Genomic DNA, 14,365 nt, shown 5'->3' with positions numbered 1-14,365 from the left:
AGTAATCAGAACATCTGTACTCCCTTAAAATTTTAAATTATCATTAGGAAATATTACTTAAGTGTCACTGTGAAGATAATGTATAAAAATAAACATAATAAGCTTTCCCCACTGACTTGGAAATAATGTATCAATGTGCTATTCATAGCTCAATCTCTAATCATGAGACCTTCAGCATGGGAATTTCAGAATTTCATTATTCATCCAGTTCTGTAGCACAGGGCATTCTGTCACCATGCAGCAGCCAACTGAGGTTAAAAATAAAAATTATCTGGAAGTTCTGTTTATGCCCACTGTTAGCTGAGACAAGGGAATACATGGGTGTTTTCAGTATTGTGCAAATATGCTTATGAATAGAAAATTGATGTAAAATGTTCTGTGTTTATTCTCAGACTGCTTTTTACATGCTGGCCAACAAGAGAATGGTAGCTAGAATAATTTGGTCTGATAAAGTGATTTGTCCTTTATGTGAGAGCAGAATTATGCCAGCACTGGCTTCTCCCAAGAAACCAGTTAGTACATTCTGTTAGTAACGAGCTGATACTCATGACTGTGACAGTTAATTCACAGAAATACCTGTAAATGTTGTAACTATAGGAAAATCTAATCTGCTTTTTTTTGGAGATTGATTCTAAAGTTTGATGGTTCCTTGTAAGCCAAACACATTTTTTGGGTTTTACAGAATTTTTCAAAATAATTTAAGTTTAAAACAAGTAAGGTGGAATGAGCTTTAACTAGACGTGATTTGTAAATTCATACCCATCAACTAATATAGCTTCACTGGCCTTGCAATTTATAAACATCTGCTATCATTTATTTCTTGTCAGTTCTTGGAGACTTAGAAAATAACTACAGAATAGAATAAATAATTAGTATTTTCTTTGTGTTTAAAGATATTCAAAATTCAGTGTGCAAGGTCTCAGGACAAAACCCAAAATGTGTTTAAACTGGTGGGGAAAAAATAATCACATTGACTTAAGAGTACCTTGTATTGAGCTACAGTGATCTATAGACTGCTGAGTTCCTGTGGACATAGGTTGATCATTCTGCCTAAATAAAAATTGGGATCTATTCTAGACTTCAGTGCTTAAAAACAAAACAACCCCAAACCACTATTAGCAGACACTGGTTTATTAATTTTGTCCATTTGTAAATAGTAGCAGCACCCAAACTTCAGATCAGTATTGAACTGTCTCTGCCAGTTCTAATGATGATAAAAACAAAATAAGTAGTATTTTGGCTTTGAAAATAGCAGTCACAATAACTAAACAAATTAGAAATCCTTAATATTAAGGGAATATTTTAAGAATAATGGTCATGTTTCTCTGATGGACTAAGGACACATAAAAATTGAAGAAAATATCAATAGTGGAAGCAACCAGTATAGCTGTAAATAAAGGACAAGCTTTTTCAGACACTTGTTTCCTTCTTAATATCATGTCTCATTCAAGTACCTGTTCTCAAAATATCTTTTTAGTATTAGAGAGACAATACAGACGTTTTGGCAAAATTATTCAAGCAAAGAATATCAGTCAAACCTGAAGTGTCAGAGTGTCATACTCTTACAGATTCCTTTGGAAATCAGAGGTTGATTTCTTCATTTCTCTCTGCTTCCTTTTCCCCCTTACTTTTTTTTCCCCCACAGACAGTAAGCAGAATTTGTTTACAGCAGTAGTAATTTGTCCATCTACCTTGATCACCAAAATAGTTGTATGGTTGTCAATTTCCATCCACATATCTGACTCTGACATCAGGGCATGCCAGGATATGTAATGTTTTTTGCCCTCATTAAGTGGATACAATAGTTGACTGCTGACTTGGTTTTGGTAATTGGTAATTAGAAAATCATCATTTGTAATTACTCTTGACAGTTATTGATCACGTTGTATTGTAGAAGTAAGTTGTCCTTGGAGATCATCAACAGAATAAATCCACATAATTAATTATATTTAAACTTTGAAACCCTAGCTCAATACTTCTAATTATGGTTTTATTTAGCTCAATGAAGTTCACTGTTTTCATAAGGACTTAGCAGCATGTTATTCCACAAGTGTGGAATTGGCGCTTTGGGAAACAGTTGTTTTAAAGGACAAACTTGTACAGAAGACAGCAGCCCTATGATGTTGAACATTTGGTCTTACATTCACTATATAGAAAGCTGCAAAATATATAATACTGCAGTTTTTATTCATCAGTACTTCCAATATTGTCTTCCTGAGGATTTTTGTTTGGGTAAAGTTTCAGGATCAGGACCTCAAGTTACAGGAAAACTTTTAGAAACCTCGAGCATTTTAACAAAGGATCACAGTCTGGGAATTTATCATGTGTTTTTAGAATCTGTATCTATATTGTGCTTATTTGGTATTTTTGCTTTATCCATGCAGGTTTACCTATGAAATTGCTCCTGTCTTTGTCCTCATGGAACAAATAACACTTCGAAAGATGAGGGAGATTATTGGATGGTCAAACAAAGATGGTGATGGAATATTCTCACCTGGTGAGTTTTTCTTCTCTGTTTTGGTGGTTTGACTAAAATTTTGAAAGTTAAAATAAACATAGGCTGTGTCTGAATACTCACACTATGTGCAATTTAGAAGTAGGAATGCTTTGTTTAAACATCAACAGAATAGTTGGGGTCAAAAATTATCTCTGTGTATGGCTATGTACTAGGCATTTAAAACTTGACCACAGTACAGAGTTAGGCATTTAAACACCCCTTTTATGAGCTTCATTTCTGGAGACACTGAGCAACCACAGCTCCTTTTGACTAGAAGTTCTCAAAAATCATGTACTGGTTTCTTTCTTTGGTGGTCAGCAAGGATTTGGGCTTACAGTCAGAAAAAGTTTGTGGTTGTCTGTCGCTTTCTGGGCCTCGTTATCTGGGATATAATCTGATTGCATTCACAAGTATGACTGTGGTATAAAGACCAGGACAATGTGTCTTCCCATGCAAGGAACATAAAGGCAGTGGAAGAAATGACTGGTGATGAAACATGTGAAGGTCCTGGGCCAATGTGTGGACAATGTGGATGCCCAGCAGGACTTTTCTGGGTTTGGCATGAGGGAACACCATCCTGGCATAGAGCATAAAGGACAAAACCACCTCATTTTGGAACAGCCCACATAAAGTGCACACTCCATTCCTATCTGCTAGAAAAGTACAGATATTTCTGTGTTCTCATCAATGACAACATTTCAGAGGAAGAAGTCATCCTAGGCTTAGGGGTGAGATTGTTCTTATTAAAGCTTGAGGTCTGCACCAAAGAACTGAGCTAGTTGTTCAGGGCTCTTTTTAGCAGCAAACCAAGATAAATAGGTGCTTTCCCTGTATTCAAATTCTTCAAAATTAAGTGTGAAAATAAATTAGGTGAATCATAGCCTGTGACATGCCTCTTTCCCATAAGTGACTGTGAGAGAGTTTAGAAGAAGTAGCTCAGCTGTAGAAATCTACCTTTCAGCATCTACTTCTACATCTACAGTAAGAAGGGATAAATCCATCCAATATGTGACATTTCTTCAATCTCAGACAAGTTAATAAGTTCCTGTTGTTCTTGCAAACAAGAAGTTTGCACAAAAGCAGCACAATGGAAGCTGAACTTTTTAGGAATGTGTTACAAAATGATAGCAATTGGAAAAGATGGCACTCAGGAAATTCTGATTGTTACTCTGGCTTTCTCGAGAGTCTGTCCTGTGCTATTCAGACAGATGCCAGTGCATTTCAGAGAAATGTTTTTTCATAGCTCACTGCCACTTTCACTGCATTATGCAAACGAGACACAAATGTCTGTGGTATAATATACTTTTTGTTGTCATTATCACTATTGTATTACTCATTTATTTGTTCATTCACAGGAGGAGCGATCTCCAACATGTACAGCATAATGGCTGCACGCTACAAGTATTTCCCTGAAGTTAAAACCAAAGGCATGGCTGCAGTCCCTAAACTGGTTCTCTTTACCTCAGAGCATGTGAGCTTAATACACTGCTAATTCTTAATTTACATAAGTTTACATTTTCACAACATATGTCATAATGTGACATATGTTGTGAAAATGCTTCACCATTAAACAACCACTCCATTTCATATTCATTTGTTTGCTGCAGAGTCACTACTCAATAAAGAAAGCTGGAGCTACACTTGGATTTGGAACAGACAATGTTATTTTGATAAAATGCGATGAAAGGTAGGATGAATGCTAAAGTTTTGATAGATTAAATGTGTTCATGTGTTAAATTTGTTTTATTGTGTTTAAGGACTGATTTAGTACAGTGTGTCAAGATGCTAATGGCCTGTTGAGAAAATCCTATTAAATTATTTCAACTGCAGCTATTATTTACATATACATTCTTTAACTTTCTTTGCCTTTTTGTTTCTGTGATAATTACAGAGGCAAAATAATCCCAGCTGATTTGGAGGCAAAAATTCTGGAAGCAAAAGAAAAGGTTTGTGTTTTAAAAAACTGGTGCTTAAATGCTTGGCTTAGTAAAATTGCTTCTTCCTTTGAAGCCAGAGTGTGGACATTAAAGAGAACATCATAATGATATAAATACAATAACAGTATTTTTATATGTTTAATTATACATTCATGTATTGTTTACAGAATTATCTGTATTTCTTGGTGAGGTTTCCATTTTCTGTTTAAAACCAAAAGACTTTTTAACTCTTGAACCACAACTGTAGCTCATGATTTTTAAAAATAACTTCCTGTGTGGAAGCATATGGAAACAAGCATGGAAACACAAAATCTTTTATCTAAACTTTTAAACTTAGCCAAACTCATAAAAGATTCTAGAGAGCCCTTAAAAATCCTATAGACTTCATGTAGGTAGCACGTATATTCATTAAATATAGACAGTAAGATTAAATTTTTGGCATTAATTGCTATTTCTTGAATCAATGCAGTGGGAAAACCCATGGATTTTTAATAAAATAACCAAAGAGGAATCAAGGTTGTTTTTTTTTATTTCTTAACTTCTTTATATTTGGGAACTCTATGAAATAGCAGCTCACATTTATTTCATCTAATTCAAAACTGTCTCTCTTTGATCTGATAGTTTCTCATTTATTGCTTTTGTTTTAGATTGCTTTGTTCTGCTTTGTTCTGTTTATTAGTAGATAAGGACTAAAGGAACAATTTCAAGCTTTCAAATAATGACTTACAAATCATATTTAATTAATTTTTGTTTATATCACTGTAAAAGTCCCAAATTTACTTGAATATTGTTCATCTTCCACTACATTGTTTGAATCTCTTCACTGAAAGAGATTTAACAAAATAATATTCTTTATAAAACATTTTTAGGTTACAAAATGAGATAATATTTCTGAAATTATTTTCTTTTTTCTTTTTCCTTTTTTTTTCTCTCTGAAAGTGTTTTCAATTTATGGCTGACTTTTTTTTTTTTTTTTTTGTGGTAGGGGTATGTTCCTCTTTTTGTAAATGCAACTGCAGGCACAACAGTATATGGAGCCTTTGATCCAATACAGGAGATTGCAGATATATGTGAAAAATACAACCTCTGGCTCCATGTTGATGTAAGTAACAAAAAAGTGCTGCTAGTGGGGCAAAAGAGGATCTCAGTTTACATGTTTTTTTTCTTGAATTAAAATATTTATTACTAGACTCTGAGTAAACTAAAATCTGTTGAGCTTTTCCAAAAAAATGACTCTTCTCATTTTCCTGTCTCTTCCAGGCTGCCTGGGGGGGTGGACTCTTAATGTCCCGAAAGCACCGTCACAAACTGAGTGGAATAGAAAGGTACTACCCAGGGCCTCTTTGTAATTCTGTTCTTAAAGTACTTTCACAAGGTACAAGACACTTCAGCAATTCATGAAAATGTTCCTTTGCTACAGTGAGGAGTTTAAACACTAAATTAAACAATAGTGAGGCAAGAGGAAAAGGTTCGGACTAGGGAGATGGAAACAATGCTACAGAAAAAAATCTGTGATGTACCATTGAGTGAGAGGTAAGTTTTCAGCAGATTTGAAGGAAGACAAGGATATTACTTGGCAAAAAGGAGCTGAGGTTGTTCTGTGAATAGCTTTGGAGGGATCATAAGTCTGGGAATGGATGGAGAATATTTGAAGAAAAAAATGAAGTGTGAGACCTAGACAATCTCTGAAATGTAGGGCTTTGAGAATACCAGTGATAAGTGAGGGATCCAGAGAAGGTGTTTGAGCATGAATACCCACAGTGGGAATTTGTAGAGGTTCTCTCCTGAAAGATATTTGCACATTTTCTGGAAAATAGAGAGTGTATGTTCATGAGTTCTGTAAATGGAACGCATACATATGCTTAGTCTTATATCACTTTTATTTATACACAAACACACACACAAATAGATAGGTGTGTACAACAATGAGAGGAGGTAGCGACTGAATTAGCAGCAATTTTCAGGGGCAAGTTTCAGTACCTTTAAGGCTTGAAAGGACTATGATAGACAGAGCTGCTACACTTCTGCTGTACCATGGAGAAGACTGAGGTCATTTACAGGGAGGCCAGAAAGGGTCACAGATGTCACCTGTCTGAGGGCACAGGGGCCTGTGTGTCGGTGCCATGTGGGGATTACATGAAACAAGCAGGAAGCTCTAGTTGAGGTCAGAGTGAAGTCTGCAGAAAAGAGCATGTGTGTACCCCCAGGTAGGTAACCCAGTTTACCAAGATGCCCACTGAGACCAGAAGCCAGCCTTTGATTGAATCAAACTTAAAGAGGCAAAGCATTTGTATTGGTAGTGACAGCAGAGTGAGAATGTGACCCTCCCACTGGTTCTTACAATTTTGACTCAGGAGTCATTCCAGGCATAGTCTTTGGCACAGTTGTACCCATATCCAATGATGACAAGTCTGTAGAAGATGCTATAATCCCATGGGTGTGTTGATCTCTAGATTTTCTCTGAAAGCACTCAACCATAAAATGGTGCCCATCTGAAAAAAATCCAAAAAGCAATGAAGAATCACAAACTTTACATCTTTTCCATCATTGCAGCTATCAGCCTTTGTGGAGGCAAAAAATATTTGAAGCAAGCTCTATCCATGTACTTTTAAATTAGCATTAAATTGCTCCCTTGAGTTGGCCATTCTGAATATGGCACTGTGTAAAATAGTAAAATGAGTATAGTGAGCAATGCTCTTCCTTAGGGCAGACAAACTGTCCTAGGTGTGGGCATCTCATGCAGTAAGTGAAGAATAAGTACAACATCAAGGATAGTGTATGGAAGGACTGGCAGCAAAACCATGGGGACCTTTCTGTTGCAAGGACAGCAGCATATGGTGTGGAGTACCCTGAAGCAGCAGAATCCAGTCAACATTTGCCCAGCCCAGTTTACTTGTGAGTCACGGCAACATGTCTAATATTAAGGCAGCATTGCAAAATAATTTTCTTAAGATACAGAGGTTTGGTCACAGGAGTTTGGCACACCCCTTTTGACCTGAGGTCAACCCTAAGGTGCTAATTAAGGCCATAATTTCAAGTAAATACAGAAAGCAGCAGGCTATGAAGCATGAAATGATTTCTTTCCCAGTCAGCTATACAGGTTTCAGACAGGGGATGGGGCCCACATGCACGGGGTAATTGCCTGTCACGGGCCCCAGCTGGGCTCTCCTGATAACACAGGTTGTACTTGGCCAGCTTGGGCACACTGGCATGGAGGGCTGGCATGCTGCCATGGCACAGAGCTGGGACTGCCTGTGGGGGACAGCCTCTGGCTGGGGGCTGCACTGAGGAGAGAGTGACAGCTTCATGTTAACATAAACCTAATGCTCCTTGTGAGGAACGACTTGAAATTGTCTTTGTTTGAAACCCTGAAAGTTAAATGAATGTGCTAAACTGAAGGCATGGTGTTTTCAAAAGGAAACAAGTTGTTATATAAATTCCATTTTCCTGACTGCTTCATCTGAACTATTGGCGAAGTTTTTCTAAAAGATAAGTCTGAGCTATTTATCTGCTGGTTTGCACTGCATAAGCAGCTGATGTCAGATGGATGGTGAGCTCCCCAGGTACAGCACAGGCTGCACTGTTCCTTCAGCTGAGGGGTGCTACAGTCTAATCTAGCACATACAGGGATTGGAATTGTATCTGGAAATCAGTGGTCCTCAGACTGGGTGAAGACATCACTGTGTTCCTCAAAACAGAGAAACTATGGTTGTGTCTGTGTTCTCTGAGAGCAGGGTGTAGAAGAGGAGGAAATACCTTTTAATTTTCTTTCAACTACATTGTAAAAACACATGCATAGCCTGTGAAATACAATTATGCACTTTGCTTCTCTGGAACATGCAGTGAATCAAGGGGACACTTGGTAATTAATTACTTGGGGTGGAGAGGTCAATGGATGTGCAACGTTGGCACATTTATTTCAGTGTCACCATTAAACTGTCTAGGATAGTATGTTAAAATACAGAACATCTGTTTGAGTTGTAAATTAGGTGATCTTGTGCATTGACTTATGTTTACATGTAAGAAATTTTAAGCTTTACATAGAGAATGGTAGGATAAGATGTAAGGTTTTCAAGCCTTTTAACAGTCCACAGGCTTGACAAGCAAGGGCTGTGGCTCTAACTGGAAGAGCAGGTAAGCATGCAGAACATCTTTTTATTTCCTTTCTATTTTTCCAGCAGCTGTTCAGTAAAGAACTGTATTCTCCCACAATTCATATTAGTCCCTTAATTGTCTGACACCTCCCACTTTCCCAATCAGTACCTTGAATCGATAGAACATATCAAAGAGGTTTTGTTATTTTTATTAGTGCTATTTCTAGAAGAGAACTCATCTGGGGACAATGTTACTGTATCAGCTAATCAGTTTGATACTTATTAGCTGGTATTAGTAATAATATAAAATAATCACAAGTCTGATATTGCAATGTTAACATGAAAAAAATTCCTTTCCCAGACAGCATAGCTGGGAAAGAAGACACTTAAAAAAGCAATAATACCCATAGTGATATCATCATGGTCAGAACTCCCTGTATTTCCAGCTGAAAGCAGAAAACAAAGGTGACTGCTTCAGATTAAGTTTCTGTTTTCCAAACCTATCTGAATGTGTAATTTTTTTGCAGAGCCAACTCAGTCACTTGGAATCCACACAAGATGATGGGAGTGTTGTTACAATGTTCTGCCATTCTTGTCCGGGAGAAGGTCTGCCTTATATTTAATAATTAAACATTTTTTTAAAAAAGTAAATATCGAGCCCTACTTTTTAAGAGGGTACTGCAAAATCTGTTTAATTTCAAAACTTCTTTTGGAAGGAATAATTGTGTGGATTTACATTGTGTTTTGGAAGTTGTTTTATCTGTCCTAGGGGTTTTGGCTTTTTTAAATTAAAGTTGTAGACAACATGGGTCAGATCCTCACCTGTTGGATCTTTGCATATTCTGATAGCAACAACAGAGCCATGCTAGTGTCCTTCATCTGAGAACCTGCCCCCTTGTTTCTATGATACATTGAACATAGAACCTTGGCTTTAGTACTTGGTCACAGTCTAAAATGCTTAAGAAGCAAGTTTTCACCTTACATAGTGGTTTAGAAGTTTCCCAGTTCTGTTGAAAAGAAAACATGCTGGTCTTATTACGACTCTTAGGGCTAGCATCTAGATTCTTAGTTGTCATCAATTAAAGAAAAACCTTGTGTCTTGTTTCTTTTAAGCCATACATATTTTTATTAAATGATTTTTAAAAAATCATATCATATGTGGTATCACATGTGGATAGGACTAATGATGTTGCCTACTAACCTCTTGTATGCCAATTGCTACTAGAAGCACTTAGTTGAAGCAGTAATCCCTGTGTATAGAATTGGAATGGAAGAATTGGAAGCTGCAGCCCTAGGTCTGCCATTGCTCTTCCAACCAATCCATCTCTAAACTGAGGACTGCAGCATTTATTTCCCTTTGTCAAACACATCTATTGAAGGGAAGCACAAGCCTTTGTTTAGTGGCGTGCATGCTTATTGTGCTAGCTATTGCAGGATTCTGGCAAGAGTTTTTGTTCTCTGTATGAGAACATTGATAGATGTTTTTGCATTTATGAGACACACTGGTGTCTTCAAGTTTCTTGCAAAAAGCAGTTTTAAACTCTAAAGGAAATATGAACCATTTTAGAAACATCACATATAAGACTTCTGTGTAACATAAGGAATTTGCTGCTTGGTGTTTCCACCAGGCATTTTTTCCAGTAGTCCCTAGATTTCTGTTGGTCTGTGAACCATATGAATTTATATGCAAAAAATGTCCAGTTTATGTTATTTGTGCTTATACTTATCCCTAATGTTAAGTGTCATAAAGCTGAACAACATTCAAAGTTTAAACCTTCAATTACATTTTTCACTCAATTTTGTGTAGCAATCTATTGCATTGAGAGACCACAGCTTTATTCTAGTGGGTAATTTAGCAAATCATAAATTTAAGTTTAAAGAACATAGGCTTATAAATTGAAGTGGTGAAAGCTAATATCACAAACTAAGTCTCCAAATTAATCTGTGAATGTTTTCTCAGGGGGGTGTTTCTGTGTGTAAAACCATATGGCTACTCAGAGACTTCTAAAAGAACCACCTTAGGTTAATGAAATTAATTTTGTGGCTCAGGTTTGCAAAACAAGGTCAGTATGTTATAATATGTCCCATCAAAGAACAATCCTCCTGTACAAGTTTGAAATACATTTTTATACATTATTAATATGTACATTCTCTCATGCACAAATGCCAGGTAAGTCATGTAAGTGTACATGTTTTTTGTTGTAGGGGATCCTTCAGGGCTGCAATCAAATGTGTGCAGGCTATCTCTTCCAGCCAGACAAGCAGTATGATGTCTCCTATGACACTGGAGATAAGGCAATACAGTGTGGTCGACATGTAGACATTTTCAAATTCTGGTTGATGTGGAAAGCAAAGGTAAATAACAAAAGTTTAGCTCAAAACCCAGAAATGTATTTATTTAATTTCTAAGTGTCATGCAATGGAATATTTCATTTTAACATACATGTTTGTGTCATTGCAATCTCTAAACACAGAAATATCCAAGTATTAACTTAGGAACTATGTGAATTGTAGAACAATGCTAGCTGTCAGTAAATTCAGATGGCAATTAGAAGAAAGATTTAAGTCACTAGATGAGTCCTGCAGAAAAACCATAGAGTGCAGGGCACCAAAATGATCTCTTGTTGTGATGCTCTACACTTGGATAGTATTTTATGACAGATTACTTGTAACAGCAGAGCAGCCTTGATGACTTGAAATGTCATATTCATCCTTTGAATATGACATTTCAATGCATAAATTTTATAAGTGACTTTTTAACTCAAAACAAGGCCTTTCTCTGAGCAAGCATTGCCCAAGTGATGATTCCACAGTTATTCTGGTACTACTGTGGTATGTCTGGATGGATGCATTTAAGCATGGGCTTTTGTCCAGGCTTACATGTTCACAAGATGAGGATTCATGTAGTCAAGAAAACACATCCCATTTTTGTTGCTTTATCTGTAGTCATCTCTATGCTGTTATTCTTGATCTTCTGCTGGCAAAATGGGAATTCAGTTGGGTAACCTGTCCAGAGTCTAATTTTTAAAATAAAAATGATATTAAATCTAATGATAAACTCTAAAATCATAAACTAATTTTCACTTTGGGAGAAGATGCTTGCTTCTTCATTCATGTACAAAGTGTACTTTAAGAAACCCCCCAACTATTTATTATCAATATTCATATACTTTTTCTGGGATTATGACCTTGACAAGATATCAGTGGGTAGGCAAGTGACACAATAAACATATTGCAGACTCTTGCTTGCTGGTTAAATGCACATTTCTAGCAAACTGTTCAGAGGAAATATTTTACTTCCCAATTCTTACACTTTCAACTGAATTCCCATTCTAAGTTTCTGGTCTTTCAGCAGCAGCTGTGAAGCCAGGACATGATATCCATAATATTTTTGGAAGCCCAAAAAATATAAAAGACTAAAAATAATCTACTAAAAATAGTGAAAGTCCTTGTTATTTTCATAATAAATTCTCTTAAAATGAGACAAACCAATCAGTGACTTACAATTGGGCCACCTTTAGCCACTTTTTAACTGTTGATTAATGCTACTTTTAAGTTACAAAAAATAGTACTGCTAAATGTTTTCTCCCTGAAAATATTTAAGAGTGAAACTTATCTGAAAAGGTGATTGCATCAGAGCAGGAAAAAAAATGACCATTTAACTAATACCTACTTTCTTATTAAAATAGGGTACAGTAGGATTTGAAAATCAGATCAATAAGTGCCTGGAGCTGGCAGAATATCTCTACACTAAAATCAAAAACAGAGAAGAATTTGAGATGGTATTTGAAGGGCAGGTAAGTTTGCTTTCACATATGTGTGAGCCAAATCTGTCTTCATGCTTCTCACAGTTCTTCAAGACAGCTATGCAAAACTGCTCTGATTTTCTAAAGAACTACATGACTATTGGCATCTGAGCAGATTTTTTGTCAAATACATGTGGTTTTGTACCATAAATGTCAGGTTTATCTCCTCTTCTTCCACAGAGGCCCTCTCAGTTTAGGGCATGAAGAACGCTTTAATACAACCTACTCATACTGAGATTATTAGTACATAAGTGAGAATCTGCTATTTTTACTGTATATTCTTTTGCCAGGGCCAGTACAGAAACCTTTGGATCATAGTATAAACTTCATTTCTCCCTTTGCTAAGGAAAGGAAAATTGGATTGCCCTTGCTGTGATCCTGAAAAACAGTTACTCATAGAACTGCACAAGGGTGAAAAGCACTTGCACTTCATTAGCAACCTAAACATTGCAAATGGGACAATGTATAGGGAATCTAAGGCAGCAGAGCAAGCAGCAGTACTGTAATCCATTTCTGTCTGTTTAACATGCAGGACTAGAAAAGTTAATACTATATTTTGTCTTTCATGTCTGTGATAAAATATGCTACTGACTAGCCTTTAGTGTGGGAATGAGCTGTATAATTTTTTTAATTGATGCATATGTTTGGTTCTTTTTGCAGCCAGAGCATACAAATGTATGTTTTTGGTATATTCCTCCAAGTCTCAGGGGCATGCCAGACTCTGATGAGAGAAGAGAAAAGTTACACAGGGTAAATATTTTTGGTTAAATGTAAAAGGATAATTCCAAATTCTGAGATGTCAGTTCTCCATTGCTTGTAATGACCTTGATATTTGTTCACTTGTGTCTTTCATTTATATTGATGTTCAAAAGTAATGTTTTGCCTGTAGAACCAGATTCAGAACATATTCAGTTATCCTGTGCTGAAAGTGTTACAAGCCTTCAAAAAGTAGCTAGACCTACAGAATCACAGTCTTCTTTGGATAGGACAGCTTATCTACAAGAGAAACAGAGGGTAATTGTTGGAAAATGCTTGGACAGGTAAAGGACATGAAAACCTGTGAGTTCCTTCTCAGGTATTTATTCTGATTTTAAATGCCATTGCATTAATAATGCATTTCAGTGAAAATGAATACCCTTTGGAGGACTTTGGGATACATTTATTTGAAGTAGTAGAGGAAAGGGAAGGCATCATAGAAGCACCACCAGAAAAGATATAATGTTATTCAGGACTTGAGGGAAGCAAAATACAGTAATTTTGTAGTAGTGTTTTAGACAGAAGAGGAATGAAATACATTCAGGAGACAAAAGAATTACATCACAGTGTCAAAAATAATTGCTCTTTGTGTCTGTATGTGTGTTTGTTAAGGAAGGGAGAAGAATGAGCAAACTTGGGAGATTTTGTAGAGGATTTAATGGCTGCATCACAATGGGGGAAGAGAATAGAAGGGACTAGAAATTCCTGGGTAAAATTCCTGAGTCAAGCCAGTCCCATGTTAGATAAAGAAATTGCCAAAACAAAGAGAGAATAGAGGAAGATAGCGGTAAGAAGTAAGAAACAGCAAGAGGGATGAAATATTTGATTTAACCCTGTTAAATGTTAGAGGACATCATAAAGCATTCTACAAAACAGTGAAAGAGCCAGACATCTGACCTTGCCTGGCAGAGAGTAGAGCAGGAGAATGAAAGTCTGGATGGAAAAACTGGGCTTAGTCAATACCAAATATTAAGACTGTCAGAACATTATTCCTTGTAAATTAAACCAAGGAAGTGAGATTGTGGTAAATGCACAGTACTGCAAAACTACTGGAAGGTTTCCATGGCTTATCCTAACAAAAAATATTCTTTATTACTTAGATCTTGTTGAAAAATTTCCATTGTTGTCCCCCACCATAAAATGTTTTGAGAATACATAATATTCTCATGGAAAATATCCACTACCCTCAAGAAGGTCTGGAGTGGACATTCATACAGAAGCAGAAAATGTTTCATCATGACAAAATCTTCAGCACAAAGAAATGAGATATACATT

The 14,365-nt window shown here is 36.4% G+C and overlaps 1 protein-coding gene across 1 annotated transcript in view; it reads left to right on the top strand.

Annotated features, from left to right (window-relative positions):
* Positions 1-14,365, top strand: part of GAD1 (glutamate decarboxylase 1) — a 32,913-nt gene that overhangs the window by 14,065 nt on the left and 4,483 nt on the right. Inside the window, exons 7-16 of the mRNA XM_058027452.1 lie at positions 2,385-2,497; positions 3,853-3,968; positions 4,105-4,184; positions 4,389-4,443; positions 5,420-5,536; positions 5,695-5,759; positions 9,056-9,134; positions 10,734-10,883; positions 12,218-12,325; positions 12,995-13,084. Of these exons, the coding sequence (XP_057883435.1) occupies positions 2,385-2,497; positions 3,853-3,968; positions 4,105-4,184; positions 4,389-4,443; positions 5,420-5,536; positions 5,695-5,759; positions 9,056-9,134; positions 10,734-10,883; positions 12,218-12,325; positions 12,995-13,084 (973 nt within the window). The remainder of the gene's footprint in view (positions 1-2,384; positions 2,498-3,852; positions 3,969-4,104; positions 4,185-4,388; positions 4,444-5,419; positions 5,537-5,694; positions 5,760-9,055; positions 9,135-10,733; positions 10,884-12,217; positions 12,326-12,994; positions 13,085-14,365) is intronic.

Source organism: Melospiza georgiana, chromosome 7, assembly GCF_028018845.1.
Source record: "Melospiza georgiana isolate bMelGeo1 chromosome 7, bMelGeo1.pri, whole genome shotgun sequence".
NCBI classification, from domain to species: Eukaryota; Metazoa; Chordata; class Aves; order Passeriformes; family Passerellidae; genus Melospiza; species Melospiza georgiana.
This window is presented reverse-complemented; position numbering and strand designations above follow the sequence as displayed.